Source organism: Stegodyphus dumicola, chromosome 3, assembly GCF_044657685.1.
Source record: "Stegodyphus dumicola isolate Sdum_Otavi_A_Nest chromosome 3, ASM4465768v1".
Classification (NCBI taxonomy): domain Eukaryota; kingdom Metazoa; phylum Arthropoda; class Arachnida; order Araneae; family Eresidae; genus Stegodyphus; species Stegodyphus dumicola.
This window is the reverse complement of record NC_140770.1, coordinates 260,939,796-260,962,476: the sequence shown is the minus strand read 5'-3', so window position 1 is coordinate 260,962,476 and position 22,681 is coordinate 260,939,796. Positions and strand designations below refer to the sequence as shown.

The following is a 22,681-nucleotide window of genomic DNA, read 5'->3' as shown; positions in this document are numbered from 1 at the left end:
TGAAGTTTCATAAATTGATGCAGCTCGAAACACAATGCTTCATAATCCTTTCATATAAAAAAACAAACTTTATGTAAGTTCGAAATCAAGATTCGAACTCATTGATTGGATTAAAAAGTTAATTTGCTTCGAAAGATTTAGCAAATATAAGAGTACCCTCTAATTAATTATGGTAAAACGAGAAAAGATTTGAGAGTATTTCCTTCTCATCTGCCAAACTAAAAGGTGTTAGTAAGTTAATTCCTTTCAAAACTATGAAATATTTAATTAACGATGGAGAGTCTATGTCAAAAATTAATGAAAACTAATGGGTATTCTGTTTCACCCTTCATGGAGTGCTATCAATAATTTTTTTCGATTACTACTCTGTCCAACTATCTCAACTGCAGCAATGGCAGAGATTTTATGCGCAGTCCGTTGCAAATCTCGAACTGGATTTTGATTGAGTTTGAGACGTTCTTTGAAAATGTGAGAATCGTTCATTCACTTCATGCATACTGGTGATTTTCTCCATATGAAAATAGATCTTAGTTGTTTGTTATGGCAAAAGTTTACAACAAACCTATTTATTGGCTTTAGTTTTCTGTAGGAGACTGCATTGGTCATTTTAAATGCAGTCACAAGATCACCATTTATGTAGATGACAGCAGCACAATGGGAGTTTAAAAACATAAGCCGCTAATTGTAACCGGCACCATCTTAGATCACGTTAAAATCAGATCTAGTATTGACATGTTTGAATGAGATAATCTTTTCCAAAGTTTCGTTTTTTTTTTTTTTTTTTTTTTTTTTTGTGTGTGTGTGTGTGTGACAAAGGACATATTTTTTGAAAATTTCGTTTTTGTGATAACGATAACTCTTTTTGCTAATATGACAACGACCTCTTGGACCACGTGTTTAAGATGCCAAGTTTTCATTATTTATTTAATTTTCCTTTAAATATTTGATATTTTATTATTTTAAACTACTAAATGTATAATTATGTTTAATTATTTAACTGTAATTGTATTTAATTATTAAATCTGTAATTATAATTTTATTATTTAATCTGCAATTGTATTTAATTGATTCTGGGCCCCAACCTCTGGTATGGGAACAAAGCCATACATGTGTAATTTTAAGGCTGTCTTTGACCTTGTCCAGCAACGAAAATAACCATGATGTCATTAGGCTGGAGGGCTGCGCATTCACAATACTGCATCAACGTCCTCAAACGCTATTTTTAAAAAGGATCGGTAAACTTCTCCTTTCACATGAAAAGAATTTTTAAAAATTAAGTCCCAGAACTTTTGAATTGGAAGTTTCTTCAGAAAACCTAAACAGAATTACAATTTTGCTAAGTTTAGCAACTGTTGGCGATTTCTCACTAAATTTGGCGACAAAAATTAATCGGCAAAATCACTGCTAGTTTGACGCTATCAATTTGGCGAGATGACCATTTACCTCAATGTTAAATGGACTTACCCCTCTAACCTTATTTTTCCTCCGAAGCTTCGCTTTCTTGAGGCCTTTTATGTTGCGTTATACAAGAGATACCAAAATTTACGTATAATTTCACTAACATTATTAACATATATACAAAATTCGGTATAGCATCTTATACATATAATCTACAAAGAGAAAATCAGTTTAACCGGCTTTGCAACTAAGTTCCGAGGAGAAAAGTGTGGCTGAGTCGGTCATTTAATAAAGTTATTCAACTCAATTATAATTAATCATTGTAAATGAGGGGTTATGTATTATTTGAATGAATTCATTTACATTCAGTTGGAAAGAGTCATTTTCAACATAATGAATATAAATAGTAACAATAGCTGTAAAAAATAAATAAAATAAAATAAAATAAATAAACAAAAATAAACAGTCAAAGGAAAGAAGCTGTTTGAACAGTTTAAAATGCAAATAGCAGCTGAAGCTCTCCTTTTCTAACTTAATTATCAATTGTTAACAGTTGATAGGCATGATTACTCGTTATTTCTAATATATCAATTCATTAATTAGGCTATAAATAGCAGGACACAACGAATTTCCCCAATATTATGAAGATCTTTTTATCTTTATAAATATGAATGTATCACACGGCGCCGCCCAAACGGGAAAGTGGTTACTGACATGACTGCAATGCGGAAGGGTCCAGGTTCTAATTCCCGAGAAGACAGGTACGTAATTTATTCGTCTTTGGAACGGTGGTCAATCAGTTATATGCCTCCATAAAAAAGCGGCTTCCGGCTTTACTAGCAGCTAACGCCTACGAAACTGTTACGGCGCACCGTTGGTGGGGGAATCACACGGCAGAGAGCTAGTAGAACCTGAACTCGGTTAAAGAAGGTAAATTAAAATTCAATCATATGAAACACAGAAATGAAACTCAAACATTGCGCACAAGAATTTTTTCAGAAGTAAATTTCCGTAATGGAATGTTAAACCTCTAAAATCTCAGTCGGTTCTAAATGATTAGAAAATGAGGAAATTTCAGATTAATTACAATTACAAACAATTATCAGTTACAATTATTATAATAATCAATTACAAACTTTCTGATTCGATACCAAGAATTCATAAAAACTTATCACTAAACTGTGTTTTAGGGTACATTAAAAAGTCTGATGTGGCCAGCACGTGACCCCGCGGCAATTCTTATATATTTAAATAGAAGCGGGTTTTAAGTAAGGTATATATAAAGTGTGAATGGTGTGTAAGCAAATTTAATTTATTGTTAAAATAAATAGAAAGGTTGAATAATACTATGAGCCGTGTATAAAAACTGGTTTTTCTAACTTTATGTCACTATAATATATAGTATTTAGTGAGTAATATATAATAATCAAATATTTACCCAATATATATTGGGTAAATATTTGATTATAATATTTGATATAATATATACCAAGTAAAATATTTGATATTTTTATATACTATTTTATTATATTTGATATAATTGATATATTTGATATTTTTATATATTTGATATATTATTTTTGTATACCAAGTAAAATATTTGAAGGTAAATATTTGATATAATATTATAATCAAATATTTACCCCTTTATATTTTATTAAATTATTATTGCGCAGCTGAATAACAAATAATTTAAGTGGTTTTTCATTAATGAAAATTAAAGGTTTATTAAAATAAATACTTGTGTTAAGTTGTGTTATTTAGAAAAAATACTTTGAAAAAACAAATACCATAATTTAATATTATTCCCATCGTGCCAAAATATCTAAATGCATTTTGATCTGCTCCCATATAGCGATATTTAGGTATCAGTAAACATCACGTGTTAAGTTTTGGAATTATACCATAATTTAATATTATTCCCATAGTTCCAACATATCTAAATGTATTTTAATCTGCTCCTATATAGCGATATTTAGGTATTAGTAAACATCACGTGTTAAGTTTTGGAATTATAGTTGAATAGTGGCTACTGTGCGTTTTTCGATCATTAAAAAGAGGTAAACCAATAGATGTTTTCGAATTTGCTAGTTGCTGTTGCTGCTCGTCATTATCAACAGTAAAGAGAATAAAAGGGAACTTTTTGGATAACATGCCACATTACATTTTGCTTTTATGCACTCCAAAAGAAACGCTATTATGAATATTATTGTCTTCTACAACTTGATATAAATAAATACTATGTCTAAATGCAAAATAAATAATCTTAATATGCGCTGTATTATTTTAGAAAAACTCTTATTAGAGTGATTCTATATTTTTACTCGAAAATCTGTTAAGCATAAGTAAAATACCACTTCCGTCTCACAATATGTAATCAAAATCTGACGTGTTGTTTGTTCTCAATCGGGATTGAATATCCATAGTATATACATATAAGAGCTTTGAATACAAGAATGGAAGTTTTGGTATATATATTTGAAGTTTTTGATTGTATATGGATTTCGTGAAAAAATATTACAAAATATTTTTCTTCTCGTTAATCAATTTTAGCTAAAATCTAACATGTAGTTCCCATTAATTTAAAAGTTTTAATGGTAAATTTGAAACGTTTTGCATTATATTTTAATACAGGTTTTTTATTAAAACTGTTGTGGTCTTCCAATAAAGTACCGCTTGCGGTTATCCGTTAAAAACTGCTACGATCTTCAAAGATATCATTCACCGAAAATTTAATCAACTATTTCTATGAATTCAGAAAGAAAATAGACACAGAATACAGAAAATATAGTTGGATATAAGGATTATCAGGGACAGAAAACATTGTTACGCTCATGCACGGACACAGACAGACATCATTGTAATAATATTTTGGCAAATTATAAAATGTATTTTGGAACCCTAATTCGTGCTTTTTCACTGAAAAACTCACTATCGTACTTCCGGACAAGAAATACCTCCCTTAGCTATGTTTACAGATTGATAGGAGGAAAAAATAGCAAAGGCTAGTTACAATAATGATTATCTAATATCTCAGGTCTTTGAAATTAGTATTTATTGACGAGATCCTGCTTCAAGGTTAAAAACGCCCGCCACCTTTTAATTTTTCTCTTCAGCCGCCTCTCTAAATTCGATTACTCTGGCACGGCATTTTATCATCTCTACAGCTTGGTAGGTATTGGTGTTCCACAAACCGCCTGCCTGGAAAAGATCTTTATTTGGAATCCGCCTGCCTGTAAAGTTTCTATTTGTCTGACGCCAATCGGCGTAAGCTTAATAATATATTGCATAGCACCCAAAGGGCGTTAGTCCAGAAGCGCTATTAATTTCGTTTCGTTTTGGCATTTTGCGTTGATTCACTTTTCAAACTGTTGCCAGCAAATATTACAGCCCTGTATTATATTTAAAGAAATTAAATAACCAAGATTCTGCATAAATGTGTGTATATTTCTTGCATTGTGATAAAACAGCAGTACCTAGAGCCATCCGATTTTGAATAACGTAATCTTCCATAGAATATGGGCATTTGAAAGCCCAAATTTGAATTTGAAATTTCTTTTATTACCTATTTCATATTTTCTCAGAACATTAAAGAATTTTTTATTAATAAACACAATGATTTCAAAACGAGTAATATCAACACTGTACGGAAAAAATATCTCCAGCGCGCGAGACTGTGTATCCTAAATTTTAAAGCTATGCTCATTTTAAAATTATTTTGTGATATTGCTTTTATTTGAATTTTATGACTTAAAAGCGAAGAACTTTATTATTATATAATATTTAATAAATAATGGTAACCAACAAAACTTTAAAAAAAAAAAACACCCCTTTTGGACGTAATGTAAAATCTGAAAGCTTTTAGATTTTTTCCCTACTTTATTTTATTTCGTAATATTAACTCTAAACTATAACTACATTGTATCTAGTTGGTGGGATTTCTATTATAGCAAATGTTTGATTATATTCTTTTGTACATGTACTGTACATATATATATCGTATTGTTACTGTTTTTGTATTTATTTAGCTATTTTTTAGTAGAATTCGTAATTAAAATTGTTTTATATTCCCGCGCAATGCAGCACGAGACTTATTTGAAGAGAAAGCTAGGCAGGAAAAATTAAAATACAGGAGCATGCGCATTTAACATTTTAATAAAAAGATATCTCGTAATTGTACTCTTTTTGCTATCCCGAAAAATGGAGAAAATACCAGAATATTCTCGTGTATGATTTAAAAAGCTTATAAAAGCTGGAGGAAAACATCTCAATTCAGTTGTTTAGCAGTTTACTTAGTACTATTTATGATTGTAGGGAATTCGCGGTGAGAACGGATTAGCTTTCTCTGTATTTTTGAAATATGTTCCGTAGAACGTTTTGAGTAGTTCAAAATATAACTACACGCATGCAACAGTATTGTATGTTACTATGTTAAATATTTCGAATTATCATACCATTATCTCTTCCCCTGCTACTGGGATTGATATTGTGAGAAAAAATAATTATCCACTATAACATAGAATATGTGCTTGAACCCTTGATAAGTTGTGAATTTTGTAACTGTAATTTTCCTGAATGATGGTACATATAATCCTTTAAATCCAATCTCTTCTCGAAAAACTTGAGGAAGATTAATATAAGACCTTGATTTTGCCTCTCTTTGTGCTCTCGTTAAAACGGGGAATTACTCAGTCATTTTGTTTAATTAGTCTATTTAATTAGTCCCTATTTAATTGGTCTAATGTAAGTTTAAAATAATTTATTAAATCTAAATAAATACTCCATTATTAAATTAATATTGTTTGTTGTTTTCAATACTGTAGCATACGTATATACAACTTTGTTGAAACCACTATACGTATTTTAATAGGGTTCTAAAGGAGTAAAGAAAATGTTGACTATCTTAAAATCTGAGTTACGAGAAATGATGTTCATGTCAGGTAAGTTAAATTTTTTTAGAGTGTTTCTGATTTGAAAGTGCGTAAATAATCTAAATTTCAAATTATCAACTAATAAAACGGCTCTCCATTCAAGACAACACATATATCGGTCAAGCGTAGATAACGTTTAAATAATATAAAATAATTTTAGCACAGCAAACCAGAGATTTCTGTAAGAAGGGGTAAAAAAATATTATTTAACTCATGATCTCTTGCCACAATACTCAACAAAATATAATAACATCAAAGGTATAATTTTTCCATAACATCAAGAATGATGTATTGGATTTGCAATTAAGTGATTGCGAATTTTAAATAAGAAAGAAAACTCAAAACTTCTAATTAAAAACATAACTTAGGTATTGTCCATTTTCGCCAATGATTTTTTTTTTGTTCCCATTTTTCAGACAATGTCATAATTCCATGTTCATAAAACTTTTGAGTTTTGTCAGCAAAAAAGTAAATTAAATAAGATTTTGCATTATGTGTGCCGTTAAAATTTTGCCATTTAAGGAATTCTGCATGGAACGAAGTAAATTAAATTCGGAAGGCGCCAGGTCAGGGCTATGTAGTTGAGGTGACAACATGTCCGAACCTACTTCTAACAATTTTCGGCGAGTGCCTAAAAATGTGTGGGGCTTTGCATTATCATGTTAGAAAACAATATCCTAAGGATTTACCAATTCTTGTCGATTTTCTTGATCTGCATTGCTCAGCTTCGGTAAACTGTTGAACGCAGATGTTTGAATTAAGCGTTTGGTTTATTGGTAAAAGTTCAAAATAAAGAATTCCTTTCTAATCCCACCAAACTAATAGCCTAGTCATTTTTTGGTGAGTGCAGATTTTGATGGTCTTTGGGCTGGTTCACCCTGTTTTACCCATGATCTTTTTCAAAATCTATCCACTTTTCATCGCAAGGAATCAGTAGCTTCAGAAATGGATCAATTTGATTGCTGTTCAGAAGTGAGTTGCATATGTTAATGCGCTACATCAAATTTTCTTAAGTTGATGCAGCACTTTAGCATATGCATAAATGTGCATAATTCCTCGTAAATCGAGTTTGTTAGCACAGCCAAGTTGCTTTAAATTTTTTAATGCATGTGTGCGATAAAGAGGTTCTGTAGAATCTCACAAATTGTGCTGTGATTATCTCAAACGATATTGGCCTTGATATGTCTCTCATTAAGTTTAACTAGACGATACTCATTAAGTTTAACTAGACACTGCCTTTCAAGGTATCATTCCCATATAAGGTACATAACTTCGTGTATACTTGCGATGTTTTCCTGCCGTTTCGTAAATAATACATTAAAATATGTCAGAAATGCGCGTTTTGCTGTTCCGTTTTTAAATTGGGAAAAATACGGAACTAAATAACAAATCGATAAAATTTTTATTATTAATTTATCATTAATTAAATTAGTTTTTTAGGTAATCAGTGAAATTGTTATTATTAATTAATTATGAAATTATTTATTATTTTATCATTCATAAATTTTATTATTAATTAAATTTTATCGTTACTAATCGATAAAGTTTTATAATTAATTTTTATTATTAATTAATCGATAAAATAATTGCTATCACTTTAATTAATTATGAATCGATAAAAATTTTATTATTAACTAATCGCTAAATTTTTATTATTAATTAAATTAATTCATAGTCAACAATTAATTGTTATTATTAATTATTGACTATTAATTAATAACCATTGATTAATAGGCAATTAAATTATTAATCTTGTCCAAACGACAAGAAAACAATATAAGCTAGGTGATTTGAACACGCTAACAAAACAACAAAATGCACTAGAACCATCTACCGACAAAATCCGCAATCACTTAGTTGCCAATGCAAATCTATCGATTATGTGACTGTGTATTTTAGGAAACTAAATTATGGACTTTAACTGTAGCTGAATAATTGTTTACAAATTACATAAATTAAAGTTTGGAATTGAAATCGTTATGCTAATTTCTTCTGTACTGCACAAATGATCTTCTGGCCACAAATTTATTATTAGTCTGGCCCAGTTCCTAGCATTTAATTACAAAAGTTAGGTATTAAAATAAATATCCTACGATTAGACTTCCATTTTCTGTCATTGGCTTTCAATATTACGGGCTTTCAAAGCGATGGGAATTTATTTCTGGTCACCATTGGACAAAAGGTCTTTCGCTAAAAGCATCTAGTTCGATGCATTCTATATTTGTTTTGAGTGCTTTTGTGACGAAACTAAACTTTCGAATGCAAATATTTACTTGTAAAGTTGAAATAATTAAGGATTTCTGGACTGTCTAATTCCTTAGGTGTCAAAATAATACATGAAAGACATCCAATAAATTTATTAAATATGTAAAACGGACATGTACCTTGAAGATTATTTTCAATTTTTCATTAGGTTAATTTAATTAATGGTTTAAATTTTATTGAAGGATTAAACACTTAATTCCAGGTACGATATTTATTTAAGTTCAAGATAAAAATAAATTTTCTCAACATGTACAAAGGAAATACTTTTAAATATATAAATGCGCTGTCAAAGAGCACTATGTATAAATTATTTTTTAATATTAATCTCATTTGTTAAAAAAATAAGAGGTATCGTTTTAAGACCTATGAGGGGGATCGTTTTGGTTGGGGTCATTGAAGAGTTGTTTATGGTGTAGCAATAATTTATTAACAAGTTACACACGGACGCTACATACCAAAATTAAAGAAAAACTCCTATTATAACATTTTAATTGATTATCGTTATAGTGCTTATCAGTGGGGAGTATCTTATTACCCGTAGCCGAACGTGAGTATGTAGAAAGGAAAGAATTCCATTTTACAAGGAAAATGGGAAAAATTAAAATTGAGTTTTTGCACCATTCATATTAATAAAATTTTACACACACTGATTAATATCTCCCGATAAAAGCATTTGTTAAATGAAAGTTATTAATCGAAGTCAAATGTAAGCATTTTTCTTCTGTTTATGTATCATACTATTTTGGCTTTCTATCGTTTCCACGTTATGCCGATATAAACCAATTTTCCAAAACCAATGCAGTGCACTGCCAAACACAGCTGGAAACACTGGCATAGATTCATGCTCTGATTTTATTAAATGAAACAAACAAAGAGGCCTGTCAGACTGAAACTTGTTTGGTCGCGAAACAGCTTTTAGCAAAATCATACAAAATTAAGGTTTTCATACGGAAAAAAGTGTCAAACAGAAAAGTATTATTCACTCTGAAATTAGATCAATGAAGAAAACATTCTTATAAGAACAATTTTATTCGAGATATCATTAAATCTTTTGAATTTTCGAAACAAATATTTGTGCGATATTGTTTCCGACTGAACAGCATATACTGTAGAGTCGTTAGGGTTTTTGTGAAGATGAAGACATAAAAAGTGTGTAGTGTCCTTGCCGGGACTCGAACTCTTGACCTCTCGCATGCACGTCGATTATGCTCCCAATTAAACCACCAAAGCATGCGGAAAGGAGGGAGAAAATACCTTGTATACTCCCCCTTTTAAGGGTGGCTGGGTATTAGAGGATTCAATCAACAAATCTGGTAATGGGAATTATTGTCCACCACCTTATAATTCGGGCTCTACTGTAGAGTCATTAGTTGTTGTTTTTTTTTTAAAGCAGAAGACGTGAAAAATGAGCAGCTCCCTCGCCGGGACTCGAACCTGGACCTCTCGAATGCGCTGATGTGCTACCGTTGCAACACGAAGGCATGCGAGAAGGAGGAAGAAAATACCTTATAATATAAAGAAGTAATTGACTTATAGATATTTTAAAATTCGGTTTTACTAAATAGCAAAATTCAGTTTTTATACACCTGCTGAAGTCTCCATTTCTTTCCCTCATGCGAATGAACTTTCAGGCGCATAATTTTTACATTACCTTTAGGGCAAATTTATCACTGTTATGAACCAATTTCTCTAAGGTCTTTAGCAAAGAAAGAAAGAATTTACTTATGATAACTTCAGCTACACAAGCGAAAGTTAAAAATTTAATTTGCTATGCCTCACTAAAATACTGACAATGAAGAAAATTTCTTACGAGCCGATAAGGATTGATCTTTGCGTGCTTCAGAACTCATCTCAAATTTTTCATTTCCTTATTTAAAGCTGTTACATCTAACAAAACGCACAACTGATATTTATAGTTTTGTAATGTTTGAAAATATAAGATACTGATACGCAGTCGCATGGACCTCCGACCTAAGGTTCTACACCAATCAGAGTTATATGTCCATGCGACGGAAAACAATCTACAATCCACCGCCAGCGGCATTCACTGAATCAATGATAGTTGTCACATTCTTGCCACTAGATGGCGGGCATCTCTTCCTTTACTTTTGCTGTAATTAAGTTTCGAGAACTAGTCGAGATTGGAACCGCTTTGAGGAGCGTAAAGACTCAGAGTTAAAAATGTACTGTCTTAAAATAATTATCACTTACCTTGTAAATAGTGCATATTAGCGTTTTCTTTAAATAAATAATTAAAAGACAAGATGGCCTGCTAATTGTAATAGAAACTCTTACTGGAAAACGTGATTATTAGAAGCCTGGCGTCGAGAGCACTGAAGATGCAGCAGGTAAGGAATTTTACATTAATTTTATTGTAAATAGAAGAACCTGATGCAACATTTTTATGGCGCCCGAACAGGGACGCCAGGTTTTTTGAAAAGTTCTAATAAAGTGAATTCAAAAGCTGAATATTAAAATTGAAGATTTTAATACTTGTTCTTGAAGTATTCAGCAAAAGAATAATTTTTGTTTTCTAAGTAAGAGTTAAATATTTGTTTTTCATGAGACGTATATTTTTTTTTTTTTTTTTTTTGTAAATGTTTGAATCTAAGAAAGATAATGGCTGAAGTAGATAAATTAAAAAAGAAAAGAAGTATCTTAAGAACTGCCGTTACAAAACTATTTAAGAAAATCGAAAGTGAACTAAATAAATCTGAATGTAGTATTAATGAGCTCGAAGAATTGTTAGAACAGCTTAATGCTAAAACCGAAACGCTATCTAATGCCGATGTGGAAGTTGAATCAATTCTGAGTGTAGATGAATTCGAAAATGAATTCGAAATTACAGAACAATATCGCGAGAAGATAACGTTATGGAAATTCAGGCTTAAGAAACGGATTAAGGAACTTAATCATGACTTAAATGCACCGAACACACAGCAAAATATAAAAGATACACCTAATGTTAAATTACCAAAACTTTCGATTCCCGTATTTTATGGGAACAGTAGTCAATGGCTTACTTTTTGGAATAGTTTTGAGTCCTCAATACATAATAACGAATCATTGAACAAAGTAGACAAATTTAATTACCTGAAAGCATATTTAGGAGGAACAGCTGCTAGCTGCGTTCAAGGATTTCCGTTATCGCCAAAACATTATGATTCAGCAATTCAAATCTTACACGACCATTTTGGAAGGAGAGACACTCTTATTAATGCGCACATGAATAATTTGCTGAATATTGAATCATTAAAAAATGCGAATGACATAAAAACATTTCGTAACTTGTATGATAAAGTACAAACGCAGATTAGATGTCTCGAAGCGTTAGATGTTGTATCGGAATCTTACAGCGCTTTGCTGTGTCCGATGATTTTGAAGTTATTGCCTTCAGAATTAACGCTTGAATTTCATAGAACACAAAATGTTGGCACAGATTATAACATAAAAGATTTAATGTCATTTTTACACGCAGAACTTTCATCCCGCGAACGCACAAGGTCAACGGTTTCGCAACAGCAAAAAGTATCCGATCGGCGACAGTCTTCTTTCCCCCCTGCAATGAAAAGCGCATATGGTTTCTCAAATAGACATAATAAACCAAAGATTCCGACCGCTACAGATTTGTTTACAAAATCCGAATGCAGAGAGGAAAATATGAACTGCGTCTTCTGTAATCAATTCCACAAGATTTATGACTGTAGTTTCGTTTCCAGCTTATCATTACAAGAAAAAAGGGACATTTTAAAAAGAAAATGTGCTTGCTATAAATGCCTAAAATTACACCATTTGGCTCAAAACTGCAGAACAAAAATAACTTGTTCTATTTGTAAAAAACAACATGCAACTATTATGTGTAATAAACAAAATCCTTCTGTCGAAGTTTCGGAAATTAAAAAAGACAAACAGATAGAAAATAAAGTACTTTCAAATCAAGCAGGATGTTCAGAAGTATATTTGCAAACTTTAGTTGTTCGCATATATGGAAGAGGGAATAACCAATTTGTTCGAGTGATAATTGACACCGGAAGTCAAAACTCATACATAAGCAGGTATGCAGCAGAAAGGTTACAATTAAGAAGCTTAGGTGAACAAAGTGTAACCCACGGACTTTTCGGTGGCATAGAAGTTTCGGAAAAACATAAACGTTATAGAATAAAATTGGGTAGCGTAGATAAACGGTATAATTGCGAAATCAATGTATTGGATGAAAGAAAAATATGTTCTTCGGTCCCTAAAATCAAAAATATACACTGGATTAGGGAACTTAGAAGAAGAGGAATTTACGTCAGTGATGTTTTTGAAAATTGCAGATTATTTCAGGAGAACCCCCAAGAGATTCATTTGTTGTTAGGGGCAGATGTTGCTGCAAATTTATTTACAGGTAAAATCGAAGTTCTTCCTTGGGGAAGATTAGTTGCTGTAAGTACAAGACTTGGGTGGACAGTCATGGGGAAAGCGAACACTGACAATTATGAAATAGAAAATTCCTTTTCCACGCTTTCGTTATCTTTACATATTTCTGATGCCACTCTGTCAGAACTGTGGAGGCTTGATGTTATCGGAATAACAGATCCAGTTACAAAGAAGGCTAGAGAGGAAAGGGATTTGCAATCAAAATTGCAATTCGAAAATTCTGTATCTCTAAACGAAGAGGGGCGTTATGAAGTCGCACTTCCATGGGCGGAGAATCATGTACCACTTTCCACCCACAAGGATTTAGCTTTGAAACGTCTACAATCTACCACCCAGAAACTTTTATCTCAAAATTTATTTTCTTCATACAATGCAGTTTTTAATGACTGGTGTAACTTAGGAGTGATCGAAGAAGTTAAAGAAAATATTGCGGTTGACTATGGACATTATTTACCGCATAGACCGGTGATCAAAGAAAATAGCTCAACACCAATTCGACCGGTGTTTGATGCGTCTGCGAGGAAACAATCGTCTCCTTCTCTAAATCAGTGTTTGGAGTGTGGACCAAATTTGATAGAACTAATTCCATCTCTTTTGTTGAGATTTCGGGAAGGCAAGTTTGCTGCTGTAGCAGACATTGAAAAGGCTTTCTTACAGATCAGTGTAAGGCCTCAAGATAGAGACTGGCTTCGGTTTTTCTGGTGGAATGATGTGGAAGAAAGGAAAACGAAAATATTTCGTCATACTAGGGTAGTATTTGGGGTTAAGAGTAGTCCTTTCCTTTTGGCAGCTGTTATAGAATTCCATCTACAAAAGTACATGAAAAATTCTTCATATGATACGGAGATAACAGCTAAACTCTTGCGTAGCTTCTACGTAGATAACGTTGTTGCCAGTTTTGACAAAGAATCCGAGATGATTCAGTTCATCGAAAAATCTCGAGAAATAATGAATGAAGGAAAGTTTAATCTTCGAGGTTGGTTACATAATGGAGATGACCTGAAACAGGAAACTATTTCACCCGTATTGGGTCTGTTATGGAACTGTCAGAAAGATAATTTAACTTTGAATCTGAATTGGCTAGAAGATTTTGAAATGGGTATAATAACGAAGAGAACAATTCTCGCTGTAACACACAAAATATTTGATCCTATTGGTATTGTGAGTCCTGTTCTCTTGTATCCTAAAGTATTGTTGCAGAACCTGTGGAAAACAGGAATTTCTTGGGATACTGAAGTCGACGAGAGTACAAAACAAAATTTTGTGAATTGGTATAAAAGCCTTTTTCTCTTAAAAGAAATATCCCTCCTACGTTGGATACATTCCAGCAAGGACAATAGGAAGTTCTGCAGCATTCACACATTCTGTGATGCCAGTAGTAATGCGTATGTTGCTGCAGTTTTCTTGAGAACTGTGACGAATTCTGGAGTTGAAGTTCATCTGTTGGCATCGAAGTCTAGAGTAGCTCCCGTAAAATCTATTACGATCCCTCGTCTGGAATTGATAGCTGCCACGATAGGTGCCAGACTATGCTCTTCTGTTTTAAATGGTTTGCAATGGCAAAATATGGAAACGCATTTTTGGACGGATTCTACAACAGTTTTGACATGGATTCAAAGGGAAGAGATTGTCTGGGCTGTCTTTGTGGAAAACAGAGTCAGGGAGATTAGGAAACTGACGGATCCAAAAACGTGGAAACATATTGCTGGAACAAAAAATCCAGCTGACCTCCCATCAAGAGGTTGCACCGCTAAACAACTTTTAGTAGTTAGATGGTGGGAGGGCCCCGACTGGCTGAAGAAAAATCAGGAAGAATGGCCTAGACAAAGGGAAATACCGGATATGGAAATAGTAAATTCAGAAAAAAGGAAATCAGTCATTTCTGCACTAAATACGCAAAGGGTAGAACATTTTTTTGAGAAATATTCATCTTACCATAAAATGTTAAGAATAACTGCTTGGATATGCAGATTTATCAACAACTGCAGAAGACCAGATTCTAAACAATCAGGAGAACTCACGGTCCCTGAAATAGAAACTGTAGAAGAAGAAAATTTTCTCTGTCCAATTGTATTGCCCTCAAATCATGACTTAGTTCATAGGTTAATTTTAGATTACCATTTGCGACTATCCCACGCTGGTGTGCAATTCGTACTAGCCAATATTCGACAGAAATTCTGGGTCCTGAGAGGAAGAAAAACAGTACGTAAAGTTCTTATGAAGTGTGTTCGCTGTAGAAGATATAGCGCAAAGAATATAGAGACTGTTCCAGCACCTCTTCCTGAAGATCGAGTTCGAGATGCTCTGGTGTTTGAAGTGACCGGAGTCGATGTAGCCGGTCCTCTTTATTTACGAAAAGGAAAAAAGGCATGGATCTTGCTCTTTACTTGCGCGGTCTATCGCGCGATACATCTTGAGCTGATAGAAAGTTTATCAACAAATGCGTTCATCTTAGGATTAAGGAGATTTATTGCCAGAAGAGGTCGTCCAGGTATTATTTACAGCGACAATGGCACTAATTTCGTTGGAACTGAAAATCTTTTAAGATCGATAGATTGGAAAGAAATAGAATGTAATTCAACTAGTATGAGAATACAGTGGAAGTTTAATCCCCCAACTGCTTCATGGTGGGGCGGTTGGTGGGAGAGGTTGGTACAAACAGTCAAGAAGATGTTGAGAAATGTTCTTGGAAAGTCCTGTGTCTCTTACGAGGAAATGTTGACTATACTTTGTGATATCGAATCTGTGATTAACTCAAGACCCCTTACGTACCTTTCAGAAGATCCAAATGATCTTACGGCACTAACTCCTTCAATGTTTCTACAAGATGTGCACGACTTCGGAGTACCAGACTTAGACTACCTGGATACCATCAATCTGACAAAAAGATACAAGTTCTTGCAGAACTTAAGAGAACATTTTCGCAAAAGATTTCGTGATGAATATTTAGCTATCCTAGTGCAAAAACCATGTAAACGATCTACTCGGACTATCAACAAAAATGACTTGGTATTTGTCGGCAGCGACAACAAGAAGAGAATAGATTGGCCAATAGGTCGTGTTGTAGAACTATATCCTGGGAAAGACAACGAAGTACGTGTTGTCAAAGTGAAAACTGCAACGGGTGAACTCCTAAGACCTGTGAAACGTATTTATCCTCTCGAACTTGATAGACCTAACTTGTTTAGTGACTTCACCATGAACAGAAAAAACTCTGCCGATAAGTGTGACAGTGATATGAACTATCAAACTAGATATGGACGTAAAACTGTAAAACCTGTTACATATTTTTAAATTGCTAAACTAATTTTTGTTTCTTTTCAGTATTTTAGAAATTTAATTGTCCTAACAGTAGTCAATTGGAACATGTTATCTGGATATGGTATGAATGTAATGCAGAAAATGTTTAGATGTGTAATCCTTCTTTGTAAGTATTAATTTTAGAGCATTAGTTACTTTTCATATTTGTGAAAGTTGTACTTGAATTTTTGTTTGATTATTGATAAATTTTGTTTTGATTTTCCCATCTTATCGAGGTAAAATCAAAAGGTGGGAGGATGTCACATTCTTGCCACTAGATTGCGGGCATCTCTTCCTTTACTTTTGCTGTAATTAAGTTTCGAGAACCAGTCGAGATTGGAACCGCTTTGAGGAGCGTAAAGACTCAGAGTTAAAAATGTACTGTCTTAAAATAATTATCACTTACCTTGTAAATAGTGCATATTAGCGTTTTCTTTAAATAAATAATTAAAAGACAAGATGGCCTGCTAATTGTAATAGAAACTCTTACTGGAAAACGTGATTATTAGAAGCCTGGCGTCGAGAACACTGAAGATGCAGCAGGTAAGGAATTTTACATTAATTTTATTGTAAATAGAAGAACCTGATGCAACAATAGTAATATTACAATGCTAAATTGACAGTGTCATCTATACAATAATTGTTACATAATAATCCGTATGAAAATAAATATACGATCAATTAATAATTACATTGTCATGGATAGGATCTATGTTGTGGAAAGTGGAACTTATATATTAACCAGTTTTTAAACCTATGTCTTCTTCAATACATCATAACTTCATGTTCTTATCAGTTACACACCTAATGATGTGTGTCGTATTTGTGTATTCTATTCTATGTTCACTTTTGTTAAATTCATCGTTCAAGTAAATATTACTTGTCCAGTTTGATACATCATAACTTCGTGTCCTTAACAGTTAGCACACCTCATTATGTGCGTCCATAGCAATTTGCACACTGTGTCGCAATTATCCACAAGACAAACACGAAATTGCAATTGGGAATTTCATTGTAATATGTACACTATTTTACTATTATCCACAGAAACAAATGTTTTGTAAATAATGACTTGGCTCCCAGATGATAAAAAAAAGGAAACTAATTCTTAAATTTTTCAATACAATTCTAAATTGTGCAAAACTACAGATTTGTTAAACAATTCCAGTCAATACAAAGTGACCGGTATTCCAACAATATAAAGCACATATTCTAAAAAAAAAAAAAGGTCTAATGGAAAACAGGAACTAATTCCCAATTAAAATAGACATAAAATACAAAATTATTCAGCACATATTATATACCAATCATCATACCAGAAAAATACACATGTTTCAAATGCTGCAACTAATATTTTATTACAGTTAGAATATTTACCAATCAAACATACTACAAATGTACATGTTAAAAAAAAACTGCAACTAATTTTTTCATGGCAGTTAAAATAATAAATTTCCATTATACAATTATAAATAGCACAAATAAACAATTTCAATCTATACAAATTGGCAGGTATTCCTACAACATAAGAACAGTTATTCAAATATAGCTAATCATTCTTGTAAAATGGCTACAATAGTGCCCAAGTTCTTCAAATAAAATATAAGTTACAAATAAATACAAGATACTGCTTTTTATGGTATTTTCTCCCTACTTCCAGCGTGCCTTCGTGGTGCAACGATTAACACACTAGACGCGTATTCGAGAGATCCAGGTTCGAGCCCGGGCGAGGGCATTGCTCATTTCACATGTCTCCTGCTTAAAAATAACCTAATGCCTTTACACTGGAGCCCGAACTGAAAGGTGGTGCATGATGGGTTTTCGCCACCAGGATTTGGCTTTTGGGTCCCCTAATCCCCAGTCGTCGTTTAAGAGGGGAAGTATATAAAGTATATTGTCTCTACTTCCAGCATGCCTACGTGGTGTAACGGTTAGCACATCCAGCCCGTATTCGAAAGGTCCAGGTTCGAGTCCCGGCGAGGGCACTGCTCGTTAAATTCCTACTATTAGCTTACACTCTCCCTATATCTTGTTCAAATTTTCAAACGTCAATAAAATACATTTTATTCATCCATTCAAGTTCAAATACATTTTCTAAAACTTTTAGTGGGTGACACTTGATGTTAATACAGTTTTTTACATATTAAAGTCAATTCCTACCTATTTATTCCTGTTTATCGGGACTAAAGATATACTGTTTTTTAAATGTATTATAAGACTTACAAATAATGATCGTTTATTATTAGGAATCCTCACGTGCCGTAAAAATTAATTGTATAATAACTTATAAATGACTGTACATGAATGTACATGACTCTGATAAATGGGATTGCAATAATGAACAAAAGTAAGTGGTAACAGTGAAACATAGTTCTAAAAACTTTTAAAGTCTATGGAATTAAAGAACTGTTGTTTCATGGAGTTGGATGAAGTGGATGTATTGTCACATTATGCAGAAAAATCCCCCCCCCCATATTTCTATGTTAACGTGATAATAATATATGTTTAAGATATAACCATTTAAAATGTCCCTTGCTTCACAAACGGAGAGTACACGAAAAAAAAAAAAAAAAAGCGAAAAGAAACTACAATACGACGCAAGCGACGATTAGAGAAAGAAAAACAGTGTATGAATCACTGAATTGTGTGAAACCATTAGAAGGAATATTAATTGAAGAACTGGGCTGCTAGAAACTCTCTGGAAAGGTTCCTTGCAATAATGAAGCATTACAAGAAATGGATAAAATGAGAAATTTTAGATCACCCATCACCTTCATAATTTAGAAACGAAAAAATGTTAAAAAGTAACTAAAGCAAAATTTTTCTTTGTTGACCTAAGTAGGAATTGACTTTAACTTTTTTTTATATATATTACTCGTTTTTTATGTCTCCTGCTTTAAAAATCGTAATATCCCTACAACTGAATTATTATTTTCTCCGTGACCAATTTTGAAATAGAACGTTACAGCAAGTAATTAACTGAAAGGTAGTTATTCCAATAACATTTTTACGTAACATAGAACTTCGCTATAAATTAGTTCTGGACTTCAAAATCTTGAAAATGTTTTAAATTTGAAAAATTTTTTTATTTCACTAAAAAGAGATTCAGAATTTATTACGTCTCATTAAGAAATACGACAAACCTCAATTAATAATCTAATTATATAATGTACCATAAATAAATTCTTCAGCTAATTTTTAATTTTCAGTTAATTTCGAAAGAATAAATTGTTTCCTTCATCTTCATGAATTCTGTTCGTAACTGTGTTACTATACTGAAATTACTATTGAAATTGTATATATAATCTGTGCTTGTACGTTTGTTAATGAAAGTGTTTCACTCATAAATCTAGTTGTAATATTGTATTTTTACTGAAAGAAATACTCGTTTAATTTCAGGAGTTCCCACTTTAAGTGATCTCACCGAAGACCTCATCGCAACATTCGACTCAGTCGTTCATTATCAGAAAACAAATAGCTTGTCCGAGAAGGATGAAGAGGAAGACTGAAATTTGAGAATTTAAAAGATACTGATTTCCACTCAAAAATGTGTGATTAAAATATACTTCACTGTAAATTTTATTATATTTATTAAAGTATTCATGTTTTTATGAGGACCCTAGTTTTAATACTTCAAAGATGTGTTCTCAAATAGAAATAATACATTTTCCGTTTAAAATTAAAGCTGAAAAATACTAAAGCGTATGTTTATCAATCGACGACGCATAAGTTTATTAATTTATATCTTATATAATGAAGCTGCTTATAGTCAACGTAGAAATCTTAAATGTACAAAACGCTTTTTTTATGTGTACTTTTGACACAATATTTTACCACAAACACTATTTAGACAGTAAGTGGGATTATAATATATATATTTTAATATTATCACATTTCGGTTAAATAATTGTAACTTTAATCTTCCTTTACACAATACTGCCTGTATCCACAATGCTATTGCGTGCGTACAGGTTCGTTGTGAATTGAATGCACAAGTCCGATGAAAAATGAATAAAATCTATTATTATCACAACAAATAAAACAAAGGGCTTGAATTTCCTCATATATTCGTACAATATCTCAAAGAAGTTATATTTTAAACTAAAAACGTTCAACAGAACTAATTCAAAATAGAGAAGCGTATAGAAAGCTAATTCGATTTCACAGCGAATTCGCTGCAGTAAACAGCAGCAGTTTTCTAAACAAACTCATAAGACAACTGAGATGAGATATTGATTCTCTGGCTTTTATAAGCTTTTTAATCAGCACGATCATAGTCTGGTATTTTCTCGATTTTTCCCGAAAAGCGTACAATTAGTACGCTTTTGCTTTTCGGTTAGTATGCTTTCGCTTTTGCTTTTGCTCGAGATATCTATTTATTAAATTCGTGCGCTCCTGTATTTTTAATTTTTCCGGCGTAGTTTCTCTTCAAATAAGTCACGTGCAGCATTGCACGGGGAAAATGAAACAATTTTATAACAATTCTACTAAATATAGCAAACTAAATAAATCAATATAAAACCCGTAACACTACTTTGGAATAGTTATGATTAATTTTATTAGAACGGAGAGTTTAACATTATGTGTTTGTTGTTATGGGTTGGTAATAGACTGGATGCACACAGAAGCGATGACTGTTTGATAAAATATTTTACTAAAAGCTGGAACTTTCCAAAAAATACTCATACTGGTTTTCTCGATATCACAGAGTAAAATCAATAGTTGCACTTTAAACTACTAAGAATGTTAAACACATCTCAACGCAAAGAGTATCTAAAAAGGAAACGTTTCGACGGAGATATCGCGAAACTCCGAACACACGCTGAACTAAACAACTGAGAAACTAATGCTCTCCATAGTCTTATATAGTAACGTTTTAAGGTTTTCTCTTTAATTGTGTCATTTCGGTACATTAAAATAGACATTCTCTGTAATAAATCCTTGTATGTAATAACAGACTGTGTTTATAAACCGAAAACTATCAGAAGTTATCAGAAGATAGTTATCAGAAGGTCCTAGCTCTATGAAGTGGCCTGAGTTCGGAGCAGTATATATTTTTTTTTCTACAGTACAGTTTTTAGCAGTACATTTTGATCATATGCCAAACAGGATACTGCCAAACAGGTTCGTTATAAATTGAATGCACAAGTCCGATGAAAAATGAATAACATTTAAAAGATTTAGAGAAATTTAAGTAATAGATTTAGAGCTTGGAGCCTTATCTTGATGAAAGCGAACACAGTGAAGATTGTTTGGATAAAGGGATGGAATTTGTTCTTTAAAAATATGTGCTAAAACATATTTCTGATGGTAATCTGAATTCATTTTGACATTTTTTCTTCGTTCCTTGCTTTAAGTTTTCCGTTATAAGAGAATCCAATAATAACCCTAAAACCTTCAGAAAAACTTTCCTTGTTTTCAATATTAGGCCTTTTTCTCCTCTGTTTCGGAAGTAATTGGATCATTTCCTTTTGCAGTCAGATAAATATATCCAAGCCTCATCAATTGTAACTATATATTTCCATTTTTTCACCTCCAAAATAATTTTCATACAGCAATCTGCACATAATTTTACTCTGAGAAAGTTTCAGCGTTAGGTGATGAACATCACGTTTTATTAATTCAGAAGTCAAACAACAAAAATCAGCGTTAATTTACAAAATTTTCACAGGACTAGTTTCGATGGTTTTACCGAACCATCATCTTCAGCTGCAAAACCGCAAATGAACAAGATAGGAAATAATGTTTAGATAAGATAAGAAAGCCTGGACAAAAATAAGCAAGTGGCGCCATCTGTTGGCGAAACCAGAACTAAAACATAATTTCTCTAAAAGCCGAAGCCAAATTTGGATTGGAATTAGGATCGTTAACTAGAACAGAAAGATTTTTATGAATGTGAAATGCCTCTAGAAAATCCAGTTCTCCAATGGAAGATGTTTTTTGAATAATTTTGGCAGCAGAAAAATTGAAAGTGTGATTTTCGGACCAACAATGTTGAGCAACAGAAGACTTCTGTGTTTCCTTTTTTCTAACATATGCCTCATGTTCTTTGACGCGAAATTTTAAGGCTCTCTTAGTTTGGCCAATGTAAATTAAACCACACTGGCAAGGAATCCTATAAATACCCCAGGAATTCATATCCGGAATGGGGTCCTTGAGTATGGAAGTTGGAATTTTATTGATGGGAGAATAAACAACCCGAAAGTTAAATTTCTGCAAAATATGTGCAACTTTATAGCTAATTGATGGAAAGAAGGGAATGACAACAGAATTTTTATAATCTCCTAAAATAAGAGTGTAGCTTTTAGTGTGTTGAGATGAGAATTTTTTAACTGCTTGATTAATAATGTTGGGTGAAAAGCCCCTGT

At 32.4% G+C, this 22,681-nt stretch overlaps 1 protein-coding gene across 2 annotated transcripts in view; it reads left to right on the top strand.

Annotated features, from left to right (window-relative positions):
• Positions 1 to 19,930, top strand: part of LOC118196621 (2-Hydroxyacid oxidase 1-like) — a 67,878-nt gene extending 47,948 nt beyond the window's left edge. For both annotated transcript variants that reach the window (XM_035368102.2, XM_035368095.2), the window contains 2 exons: positions 6,269 to 6,338; positions 19,713 to 19,930. In XM_035368102.2, coding sequence (XP_035223993.1) covers positions 6,269 to 6,338; positions 19,713 to 19,822 — 180 coding nt within the window. In that variant the 3' untranslated portion in view covers positions 19,823 to 19,930. The remainder of the gene's footprint in view (positions 1 to 6,268; positions 6,339 to 19,712) is intronic.
• The last annotated feature ends 2,751 nt before the right edge of the window (positions 19,931 to 22,681 follow it).